A 13,067-nucleotide genomic window follows, 5' to 3' on the forward strand; every position below is an offset into this window, starting at 1 on the left:
CCCTCATGGTGGAAAGCATGGTAGCTGGCAGGCATATCCTGAAGCAGTAGCTGAGAGCTTACATCCTGACCCACAAGCCCATGGCTGAGAGAGTAAGACAGGGTCTGGCATAGACGTTTGAAACCTCAAAGCCCACAGTGCCAACAAGCACACACCATCTAATCTTTCCTAAGCAGTTCACCAACTGGGGTCTAAGTGTTCCAATACATGAGCTATGGGGCCTATCCCATTCAAACTACCAAGCCTCCTCATATTTGAAAAGCATGCCTGCAGAATGTGGTGGCAATAAAATAAGATTAGGTTATCCAAGGCACCCACACATTGCCTGAAACGTATTTGAGGTATGTATTAGACTTTTGAAATTATAATCATGCCTTTAGGATTCTGCTTAGTCAGGCAGGTCGTTTACTGGCATTGTAAGTATAGAAACTTACAAGGATCCATCAGTATCCCCCAGGAGCTGATGATGGCGATAACAGTAGCAGCAGCTACAAACACCCTTTTCTCACTTTTAATTCTTAGATAGTTCCATGGACCTATATCATTCTCATTTTCCCATTCTCCCATTCACCCCCCTCCCCTCCCCACTGAAACGATTCTCCAACATCTTGTGTGTGTGTGTGTGTGTGTGTGTGTGTGTGTGTGTGCGCGTGCGAGTGCGTGTGACCCACTGAGTTTGATTAGTGTTGCTCCCATGAGCGTGGGTAGATTATTTGCTGGAGCATGAGGAACATCTCAACAGCGACACCACTAAAGAAAACATTGCTCTCTCCTCCAGCAACCATTAGCCGCCAATAGGACTTCAGGGAGCAGTGGTGCAGCTTTGTGGTCCCTCCCATACCCATGATGAAATGTGGGTGGACCCAGTCTTGTGCAAGTCATCAGCTGACCAGCATCCGTGAGTGCTGTGGCCTTGTCATATCTACATGTCGTTTTTACAGTCCATCTCCCCATCCTCTGGCTCTTCCATGCTCTGCATGCTTTTAAAATGGTTATCTAAAGAGCAGAGCTACTTTGCATAAATCTCATTTGATTCTCACAAACATTTTATGTGCTAGGTTTTATTGTCTACATTTCTATACACGAAGAAGCTGAGTATCAGAAGTTAAATAATTTGATCAAAGACGTCAAGTCTGTTTGATTCCAAATTCTGTGTCCCTCCTATGGCTCCATACGGCCACATTTGTACTCTCAACAATTCTTGGAGGGCAGAGTGTTTTTCGTCTTTTAGTCAAAACACATCAAGTATGTTCTGGCTCTCAAAACTCTTACACGTCCTCTTCTTGGATGGGGTTCACGCTGCTCCACACACTTCAACCAACAGCAACAAAGATGGGATTTTGTCTTTACTTCAGGGCACTCTCTGACTAGTGGGATACTATTTTCTCCTTGTTTTTTAGCCTCTGTGTACAGTATCCATATATCTGTGTAGATACACAACACAGATCAATAGGATGTGAGGGACAAAGTGTGTGTCTGAATGACAGAGAGGCACACAGGCACAAGTTGATTTAGGAATTGCCTTATGCTCAAGATGTATTGTGCAAGCAGGCCAGTAGACTAAAACTGGCAGTCAAGGTGATATGGTGGCCTTGGATCTAAAAAGGGTAGAGAGACAAAGTTCTTACTTCCTTGGGAGAATCTCAGTCTTCTCTCTTTGGACTGGCAATGGATAATTCTCACTCAGTCTACATTACCCAGTCAATCCAGGCCTATGGCCTAGAAGGCTTGTCACAGAATTAATCTTCAGGGTCTCTGGGTGTGGATGAGTCTTTGGCACTATGAAGACTGTAGATACTTGGGGAGATGGTGTTGATGTCATCAATACACAGGCACTACAATGTCTACTGAAAAATGTTTTTCTGGATTTGTTTCCTGAAAGTTTTGAAGAGTTACAAATTCTATATGCAGACACAACTGCTTTCTGTACTCCAGAGATGGAAATGGGGGAGTAGGGAGAATGTGCTAGAACTAAAACCGATCTCTCCACCAGAGCGTTCCTCTAACTGTAAAGCTAGTCTAAGAGTTTGCTCCCTGCCTGAAGTCGTGGCAGCTCTCTGTTGGGTTTGGTAAAACTTATTTTTCATCACAAATGTAAGATGTCCCTTGTGCAAACAAACAAACAAAACAAACCTTGTGTTAAACACTTACAGGGAAAGCATATGCTTTTTGTCTTCAAATTTCCTTGACCCCTGGTCCCTCAGAGCAGAGAGGACAAGGAGGGTTTTATGAAGCAGCTGGCCCTGCCAGCAATGGAGAAGAGAAGACATGCCCAGTGTCTGGCTTCCAAGAGTTGTTTTGTGAAGACAATGCAGTACTTACTGACTGCCACCAAATGATACACTGACAGATAAGTAACTCAAGCATGGACCAACAGGTTCTGTGTGGTTCTAAGAGTAACCATGAGTAAGCAAGGGAAAAGCTGCTGGATGGAAGAATTAAAAATAATAGATAGACAGATGGATAGATAGATAGATAGATAGATAGACAGACAGACAGACAGATATGGTGTGGTTGGCTAATAGCAGCAGGCACACATGACCTTCATTCTGTGGGAAACCACACATGCTCAAGACTGTCACAATCTATAGTCCTCCTGTGACAGGGACAAGGAGTGTATGGAGACAAAAGGACCTGCCATTACTCTCTGTGGGGACTGACATGTCTGGGAGGATTTTTACTAAATATACCTTAAGTTATCATAAGATACACAGAGCCTTCCTTAAAAATAAAATGTCTTCCCTGTAATGTTTCAAAGCCTTCTGGTCTACCAAGTCAAAGACCTGCTTTTGATGATGCAAAATGTTTAATATATATGAACAAGTCGGTATGGCCAGGGGAACCAAAGTGCCCAGCGTTTGTGTAGCAAGGCATTTTTAAAAACATTGACCACAACAAATCTTTATTACCTATGTAACTCTTGGGTTTATAAACATAACAACAAAATAAAAGCCACAACCCCACCTTCAGCCATCTGGGTTTGGGAGGATCCTAATATGGGTTAGTATGTTTCATTTTTCCTCTTTCATGCCACCGTGACTATGGGAGCTTCTCTTCCCAGGAGATCATCACGAAATTCACAGCCCGAATTCCACCAGCCTTGAAGTGCTGAAAGTCCCAGCATACAATTTTCAGATCTGAATTCGTTAAAATGCTTTTATAGTCATCTACAACAAATCCAGAAAACATAAACACGCTTTTTTTTGCTTGCATATGCGTGTGGGGTGTGTGTGCATGCTTATTTACAAATGTGGAAGCATGTTTGTGTGCTCATGTGTGTATGTATGTCCATCTGGTGGCTAGAGGGTGACTTTGAGTGTCTTCCTTGATTACTCTATTTTCCAATGGCAAGGGCTCCCTTGTTGAACACGGAGCTAGCTAGTTCAGCTAATCTGGCTAGCCAGCTTGCCCCAGGGATATCATCTCTGCCATAGCCTTACCCAATCCACCACCCTTAAGTATCTAGTCCACTTATTGAGTCCGGTGGTCTTCAGCCTTAGTGGACAATATACAGACTAAAGATAATCACTTGCATAATTTTTATAGTGAACTATTTCAGCTTTTCTACTCAACACTTTTGGCATTTGGGCAAAGGCATGTGGGAAAGGTCTTTGGCATTTGTAAAAACCTAGGATTCTGTTTATGTAGTTCATTAAACACAGCAAATCTTTCCGTGGTGCTGACGTTAAATTTGCCGTGTAATTTTGGGGTCATTTTTAGTGTTTTCCTTGTGCTTCTGTCATGGTTCATGCATAGTGCCGTGTGCAAGAATGGGCACTGGGTGGGAAGGTGTGGTATGTCCCTTCATAAAGCTAATATTGTAAGGAAAGTCCGACAGGGGACATGATAAAGCTGGGTGGAGGTTTGTGATGGAAAGGAAGTCTTGGCCCTGTCTCTGTATTTGTTAGGATAGGGTGAACAAGACAGGCTTCGGCAGAAATCAACAGATAAGGACTCCAAGTGATCTGTGGGTTGAGGAGTTCACCATTGTTGAACCAGGAAAGCCCTGTGTAGCATAGGGAGAGAAGTCCTTGTGTAATGTTATGTTGGTGATTTCAGGTGGATCAGCTGGACAAGGCAGCGCCCCACATCACACACTTGCACTCCCCTACTCAAGTGGGACTCTTGAAAAATGGCTGCTATGGGATTTATATCACTTCCCATGTGCTGAAGGCATCAGACCCTGACACGGAGGATGACCAGATCATGTTTAAGATTTTACGAGGCCCATTGTACGGACGTCTGGAGAACACAACAACAGGTACTTTCCGTCTTTTGGGGGAGGGCGGGGGGTGCTTTCCATCTCAATCCTTGTAAGTCCTCATTTTAAACTACTAGTTGCTGGCAGAGCTAAAGAGAAACTCAGGTAAGTGTAGGTAGGCCTGTTTGGTGAGTGCTCCCTAGGGCTTGCGGATAGACTCAGTTTATAAATCAATATTGTTGCTAATAGGGGTTTGAAGCTGAATCTTCTAAATTCCTCTTCATCGGGAGAAACAGTTCCTGACACACACTAGCTGAACTCTTCACTGAACTCTTCACTGATTCGTTGTCATTTTGTTTTATTTTCATGTTGTGTTTTATTCAGAACACAGTGCCAGGGTGAGACTGATACTAGAGACTAATTTCTTTCTCCTAGTACGAGTCCCCAATTTTATCATCTTCTTTTTAAAAAATATGGTCTTTCCCCTAATAGCTTTGCTAAATTTTATATTAGCTCTGCTTCAGGAAGGCGATGATCACAACAACTCATTAAACAGGATGGCAGAGGCGACAGGTTTTATCAACTCTCCGTTCCCTTTCTCTTTAGTTTAAGTATTGTAAGGCAAGTATCTCCAAAACAAAGCAAACTTAAAGAGGATTTGAGTCCATCTCGTTTGAATCTGAGCATAGGTGCAATAATGCTAATTTTCTTTAAATGGACTTTGGCTTTTTTTTTTTCTTTAAAACAAGGTCTCAGGTAGCGGCTGGCCTCAAATTTGATATGTAGTTGAACACAGCCTTTAACTTCGGATCATCCTTTCTCTTTATTTCAAGTGTTAGCATTCCCGGTGTATGCCTCCATACAGGGTTTTGGGTGTGTTCTATGCGTGCTAGGCAAGTACTGCCGCCTGAATAGAACCCCCAGCCCGGCACTCTATTCCTTAAATCTGTATCAAACAAAACAGCTGTGTGGTTTTATCAATTCTCAAGTGATGTTTGATTTGATTACCCATGAGAGGTCCATCTATTTCTTGCTTGTAGGTGAATTCATCCATGAGCGATTTAGCCAGAAGGACTTAAGCCGTAAGACCATCCTTTACATCATAAACCCTTCTTTGCAAGTGACTTCCGATATCCTGGAATTTCAGGCCATGGACCCCACAGGGAACACTGCCACTCCCCAGAGGTAACTTTCCATTATTCACTGGCTCTGCACGTCACGTTTATCCGATTAAGAACGTGAAATGATCTTTTCCAAACCAGGTCTTTCACTATTTATAGGGTAAATGTTTACAGGGTAGATCTTTACAATTAATAGGGTAAATTGATGGACTATTTCATAGGCTCATACAATTTATTTTGGAGAGGGGATTTCTGTTGTATCATTTCTAGATGATGGAGAAACCAGTAGTTTCCAGATTATAAAGGCACTAAAAGGCTAAGCAAACAGCACCCTTTTTATCACAGTTGTAAATGCATCGCCTTTCACACCCTGGGAAGTGACTGTTGGAGGCCTTTCAGGACTGAGCTCAAAGCCTGTGTGTGTTCGTACTGCAGCCAGAGGTCACTCTAGGACTGTGTTAGTCACGACTGTCTTCTGAGCCATGGGTGGGTGGGGACGGAGGTGGGGGTGGGATGAAGTAGAAAGAAGCAGCCAAATATATTCTTCCTTACAAAAAAGAAAGAAAACACTTGCCTCTGTAAGTTAACAAGCCTTATAGGCAAGAAGAAGATAGTATAAACAAAAATAGACTCGAGGGAATATTAAGTGATATTTATAAACACAAATATATATGATGTAGGATAGTGACCGTAACAAGAACAAATCTGCGATATTAACAAGATTAACAGAGCAGGATAATTTCAGTGACTGTGCCTCCTTCCCAGATGCTTCTGGATATAGACCTTGAATAATTTACTGGCTGACAGATGGTCACAATGAGGTCCATCCGTCCATTTCTCCTGCTGCATTCGTTTTCGTTATTTACTGCCTTTCCCAGACGCCTCAGAGAAAATTTAATTCGTTTTAAATTTTGTGTTCACCATATCCAAGACATAAATAATAGCATAAACGAGCACAGCCCTACTATGCTCCCTCTATGTCGAATTGTGGACGGGAAGAGAAACTCTGAGAAAATGTTCTCAGGGCTGGATTTTCCGTTTCCTCATTCTGTAGTGTAGTTTCACTACTCGCCACCAGAGGGTGCTACAGCCATTGCTAGCAAACCCAGACATCCTGTCTCAGAAATGGGTTCTGACGCTGCTTCCCTTGCCTGTTCAAGTGCAGTCCCTCAGCCTGGTTTATTAAATAACCCCACAGACGATGTTGGTCCCGTGGCTACCATATGCCAGGCGCACAGCACTGGGTGTTAGGGATCAGGTACGAACAAGGAAAACCAGGTATCTGCACTTAAAATCCTGAAGCTATAAACACCCATTAAACTGCCTCTGCCTAAGGGAACTGATTCCTGGAGATCACAGGCTAAAGATTGGATAGCAATAACTTGCCTTAAGAGAAAAAAAAAAAAAAAGAAAGGAAGGAAGAAAAGACAAGACTTTATTTTCAAGAAAAATAGTTGACTACATTCTAAAAATGTTAACAAATTGACTTCACTCAGCCTTATAGTCGTTTAAAAATGGTTCTACTGAAATGCAGTGTTGCTCAGCTCTGCCCTCCACATGCCAGCCAGCACGGTGTGAGTGACAGAATTTATCCCCAGCAATGGTACTAGCTTTCGCCACACTCGCACCCTTTACACGCCTTGTTGTTAGTCACAGTCGAGTGGTTATCACGTGGTTAACAGCACTATGGCTTCTGAGGAGGCTGGTTGAGATCGGCATAGGCACCTTTGTACAGAGATCTCTTTCCATAGGCTCATGCTGGAGATGACCCTATCATCTGGAGATGGCTCAAATCCATGAAGAAAGATGGCCGAGGACAGATAATTCAAAAATAACTCAGATTTGGGCCCAGCATCCTGTCTGTTACTTCCTTTTGAGCAGGTTCATGGAAGTAAACATTGCTCTGCGTTGTCTCGGTATTTGAGTGGAATAGTTGTGCCCAAGCAGACAGGGATTTTGTTTTGGTTTTCTTTCCTGAAACTAAACACACATTTTTCTGATAACAAACAAAGGGGGGTGCAGGTTTAGCCCCGATCACCTGAGTTTACTTCCGTATCCAACTCTTTTTTATTTTTTTTTTAATTTAAAATTTTTTTTCCAGAGCTGAGGATCGAACCCAGAGCCTTGCGCTTGCTAGGCAAGTGCACTACCACTGAGCTAAATCCCCACCCCCCCATCCAACTCTTAAGAGCTGTCTTCTGAACACACACACACACATGCACATGCACATGCACGTGCCCGCATACTATGGAGACAGGAGAGGGAGGCTTTTATAAAAAAAATAAACAAAATTCTAAATAGTGTTTTGTCGTCAAAAAACAGCCAGTCAGAGCCTATTTACACACACAATATGAACCATAGGCATTTAGAATTTCATGATTTTTAGCTCTACTTAATGTTATTTATTTATTCACTAAAACCGTCATAATTTAGAACTTGCAGGCAAGGAAACAGAGGCACAGAGCTGGAGGAGGCTTACACACGCATGTAGCTGGTTAGTATGGTAGCTGGGACTTGGCCCTTATTAGCCCATGTGACCTGCCACCCTGCTCTGCCCCCTTCATCCTTCCTTAATGCTAGCTAAGCCTTTCTTTCCCAGTAGGTATTGGCCATCCAAGCTGCAAGAAAGAGGCATATTTTCCCATGAAGAACTTTAAGGTTTACCCGTTTTTGTGTGTGTGTGAAATCATGAAAAGCAACTGTCAACGTTCGTGTGGTCTCCATATCTCCTTCCCCAGGGATATAGTGTGGATAATTATCCTTGGATCTGGAGTTGAACAGGCCTGCACTTAGTGATTGCTCACAACAGCTTTCTGATATGTACAATGGGAAACTATTATAGTTACTTTAGATAAACACATGAGGTCCCACAAATAGAAGCACCTTGGGGTCCTTACTACTAGTGGTAATTCCCCTGAGTATCTATGTTAATTCAATTGACCGTTTGAAGAAGTATCCTGAACCATTTGGTAGATGAAAGCCTATCTGTAATTAGATATTGATTTTAGGGTTATTCACCAAGCAAACAATCCATGTGGTTATTCACAGTAAGCTAAACAGTGTGCTTTCTTTTTGTGCTTTCTGTGTATTCTTAGTTCTGAGGGATTGATAGATGGTCTATTTCATCAAACATAGGAAAGTTTGGTCTGGGTGAGATTAATCAAGTTACCGGCAGCTGGCTAGTTGGTGAGTGTGTTTAAGTATATCAAAATCCATCAAGCTGATCTTGTTATGGAGACTCTGTGAGAGGGCTCATTAAGTAGCTCACCTCACCTTAACAGGCCACAGAGTCCCCTACCCCCGCCCTCCATGTTAGTGCAGGTAACAATCTGTCACCGAATGCATTCAGAAGACACTGCCATAAATAGAATTTATTTTATAACACTGAAATCCATGGATGCTTGCCTCAAGATTTAGATTTGGCTAAGTGCCTAAATTCTAGGCCACATGCTAGGTGCTTAAAAACACAATCCTCCAAAGATAATAAGGAAATTAGACTCCAAACACTGAGGTAACTATCTCTGTGCCAGGGGAAGAGTGGCCTCCGAATGTGAACCCTGACGTCCAGATCTCAGAGAGCATAGCATAGCTCTTCCTGGCTCTGGCCTTGGCGCTACTCATTCACAAGTTTGTTCTGCTTGCTGGCTCAGCTCGACTGTCCAAATGATCTACGGAGCCCAAGCAAGGCACACAGGGCCCATAGCACTCACTGAGAGCATCCCTGTAGACCAGAGAATGGAACCAATGTACACCAATGTAATGTTCTTAGTAAATGGTTCATGTGGACTTCCTTGTGTGCGTGTGCGTGTGCGTGTGTGTGTGTGTGTGTGTGTGAGAGAGAGAGAGAGACAGAGAGAGAGAGACAGAGAGAGAATTAACTTCAAAATAAAACTTATCCCCTTGGCCCTTCTCATCCAATGCTTTCTCTGATCACTGATTCTTGTCCTCTCAAACAACTGCCCCAGCTGTTCTGTTACTCAGTCTTGGCCTCAGAAGAGAAAAGTTGAAAGAAATGTAAAAGGAGAGGAATTTCTATCAGGCGAACTTTTAAACATTTAAACTGCTTTTATGAAACACCTTGTAAGGGGAGAGGTTGAAGCCATTTGCTCGCTAATGCCTGAGCATTGTCTCCAGCCCAGAGTCAACACGCTTATCCCCAGTCTCGAGCTAAGGAAAGCACAGAAGAAGGGAGAGAAAATGGCACTTATTAAGCACCCACTGTGTACAGGTGCTTTGTACACATTAACTAATTTTAATGTTAATGATTTGACGTGAGTGTAATTCTCCTCATTTTAAGATAATGAAAGCAGAAGCCCAGAGAGCGGGAAGAACTGACCGCATTCCCACACTAATGAATGCTTGCAAGGTGTGCTTGACTCCAAAGGGCGTGTTTGTTCCACTCTCTGCGCTGCCTCTTGGCTAACCACTCCCCATTATCAAGAGAAAATGAAAACCGGGAAGCACAGGTGTTCAAAGTATGAGGTTGTCAGGCTTAATAGCTCCGTCTCTGGATTGATAAACCTTGGAATGCTTAGGAAAATATATTTTAGCATTTCAGCTTTTTGAAGTCAGATGCTGCTCGATTTTAAGTGACCGTCTGGTTATAGGAGTAATGACCTAATCGCGATTCTAGCTTCTCTGAAACCCGTTACTAAGACGCTTGCCACACTTAATGGGCACTCCTGGATGCTCATTAGCTCCTTTGAAGTGTGACTTGCCCTTAGTGTACTTTAAGGAAACTGAGGCACGGAGAGGGTAAAGCACTGTTATTAACCTAGATTGATGTCCCAGATCCCAAACTGACCTTCTAACCCAGAGTGCTTCTTTCCATTTGTTCGTATACATGAGTCACGTAGCTACAAAATAAAATACCAAACGCACAATTTTTTAAAATTGTAGAACAAGCTCTCTCACCGTGGACAACACTTTTGGAGTGTAGGAAAGCATAACTCTTTGCCATAGGCTAATGTCTTGTGCACTGTTGCTAGGCAGCATCCCTTCCTGGCTCCACCTACCAAGTGCCTGGACCACCCTTCTGCTGCTTGTGACAGTCAACAGTGTCTCCAGACATGCCTAGTGCTAAGAATTACAATATGCCTCAGAGAATAGCATACATGCCCAGTTAAGAAACCATGCTTTAGAGCACACATGAGCTGATCCGTGGCCCCGTTACATATGTAGCAGAGGACTGCCTTGTCTGGCCTCAGGGGGAGAGGATGCTCTTAATCCTGTAGAAACTTGATGCCCCAGGGAAGAGGGATGCTAGCAGGGTGAAGTGGGAGTGTGTGGGCCGGTGGGGGAGCACTCTCTCAGAAGCAAAGGGGAGGCAGGATGGGGTGAAGAATTCATGGAGGGGGAATGAGGAAGGGGACAGCATTTGGAATATAAATAAATAAAATAATATTTTTTTAAAAGAAAGGAATCACATATTAGAAGATCAGAAAAAGAGGTAAGACTGTTTTGCTGATGACCACTTCTCTCAACATCTTTCTCTCTAACGAGGTCAGAATAATAGATGGTTAAAGGGGTTCAGAGTAAGCTGGGGTTATGAAGAGCATGTGAGCGTTATTTTCAGGGTGTAGAAAAGATGCTAACGATGCCCAGGAAACAGCAGAGTGAACAGGTAGTTTCTGGGTACCCTTTGGTACTTTTTGTCTTCCATACTCCTCAAGTTGAGTTGCCATACATGGAAAAGCAAAGGCTTCTCCCATGGAACGTGCTCAGTATCAAAAAGTCCAGATACTGTGCTATGCGTGAAACCCTAAGCCAGGGTAAGGATGACTAAAGAAAATTAAACTTTGGTAAAGAATCTGCAATGTTAAATGAGGTGTGCAAACACCGTGTGTGTGTGTGTGTGTGTGTGTGTGTGTGTGTGTGTGTGTCTGTCTGTCTGTCTGTCTGTCTGTCTGTCTGACTACTTCAAGTTACTGAATGGCAGAGGGCTCAGCATAATCCAGCATCATTGCCTTCTGTTTCCAAAAGTGGTTCTCGAAGACCAAAATTTAGCTTTCACTTAGAACAGACCCTCTGCGGTGCTGAGCATCTCCAGACGGGTGGCTCTCAGCTGAAGGTGTCTTTCCTCCCAGGGGTCATCTGAAAAGTCTGGACATAGTTTTGTCGGTCGTTAGCGGGGTAAAGTACAAATTTATGTCCACCATGGTGGTGCTGCTGGACCTTTCAGAGTCCAAGCTACCAGACTGCAGCAAAGAATGCTTGACTCTGACATCCACAGTGTGAGGTGGGGAAGCCCTGGCCTGAGGGCTCTTGCCCATCAACTTACAAGGTTCACTAGATATGTGTAACACATGGTAGGTATCTTATTAACCATCTTCTCTGCCCACAGAATGCACTCTACTCAGTACTAAGAAGAGGGTCCCTTAGATGTGAATATATCAATCCATCCTTATCTACACAATGCCCTCATACACAGCACTTGAAGATTGTCCTTATAGGTTCCTACATCTGAATGTCTACCTAATACCAAGCTTACAGTCATGTGGATTCTTACAGGAAGGATCACAAAGCAGTTGGCTACATCATTTCTTCCCCCCCACCCCCATGTATTTGCAGAGAGTTTAAGAATAGAAGGAGCTATTCTATTTTGCAAATACATTACTGCAAAAAAGGATTCACAGTCAGAACACACTGCATGTACCCTGTGGGTATAGGAGGCCTTATTTTTAAAAATAGTTTTTCTGGAAAATCTATAGCCTGGGTTAAGTTTCATGGCTTTTCAACAGATTATTATTACTTATAGTGATTTAGTTTTGGGAAAAATAAACACAGGACATTGTTTGGGGAGTCTTAACCTACAGGCATCACGCTAAGTCAGAAGGTTCGTCCGGAAAATACGCATGCACACTCGCAAACACTGAGACTGTGCCTTAGAGTGAACAGTCCTCTGGATTGTTCCCTTTTTTATCTAGATCAGAGCCATGTGGCACTGAGTGTTAGACAGTAAGGTTATGGGTCTGTATGGTGGCATTGATTTCTGCTTATTCTGCTCAGTATAAGTGACGGGTGGAACTTCAGAACTCAGCCTTGGAGCTCACCTGACTCTTAGGAGACTTAGCTCAAATCTGGCCACATATATCAGGTCCCCAATTTATTCTGCTGTCTTCCCTCTGAATCACTTTTTTTTCCTTTCTTGTTTACCTGGATCCTCTGGGAATTCTTTGCAATTTGTCATTTCTATTGGCTTTTGAATTGACCTTATTGACTATTATTTTATTGTGCTTTAAGCACAGTTACTTTTTTATCTCTTGATCTATTTCATGGTAGATTTAATTCTGTTGCACCAAATACTAATGAATGAACCAATATTTCTTAATATAATAATGCATTTCAGATCATTTTTATGATATCCATCATGCAGTAACCTAATGTTTAATAACTATTGAATAAACATGTATATGTACAACAAGCATATCTTTATCATGGGCCCCTGTAGTAAGTCTATGCTGGGATGTTAGTCTACCCCAGACCATTATCCTCAGGCAGACCAGTACTACTGGATTTGTTTTGTTAGTGAACTTTGTATATTGTGGTAGTGACCTGTGACCCCTACAAGGATGATAAACTAGTTGTTGAACCTTTCTGACCTTAGTCTTTCTAATTTCTTTAGATGGCAACCATTAAATATGACAATTTCCATCGAAAGTCAGATTGATTCATGGTATATTAGAACTATTTATGAATCATGTTCAGCTGTATACAGTTGTCCTTCTGTGTCATAGGAGTTTTGT

General features: G+C 42.7%; 1 protein-coding gene across 1 annotated transcript in view; it reads left to right on the top strand.

Annotated features, from left to right (window-relative positions):
- The window catches only part of Frem1 (FRAS1 related extracellular matrix 1), a 150,266-nt gene that overhangs the window by 108,823 nt on the left and 28,376 nt on the right, over positions 1-13,067 (top strand). Inside the window, exons 26-27 of the mRNA XM_021160224.3 lie at positions 4,060-4,261; positions 5,242-5,386. Coding sequence (XP_021015883.1) covers positions 4,060-4,261; positions 5,242-5,386 — 347 coding nt within the window. The remainder of the gene's footprint in view (positions 1-4,059; positions 4,262-5,241; positions 5,387-13,067) is intronic.

This window comes from Mus caroli, unplaced genomic scaffold, assembly GCF_978045245.1.
Source record: "Mus caroli unplaced genomic scaffold, Mus_caroli_1 scaffold_6, whole genome shotgun sequence".
NCBI lineage: Eukaryota > Metazoa > Chordata > Mammalia > Rodentia > Muridae > Mus > Mus caroli.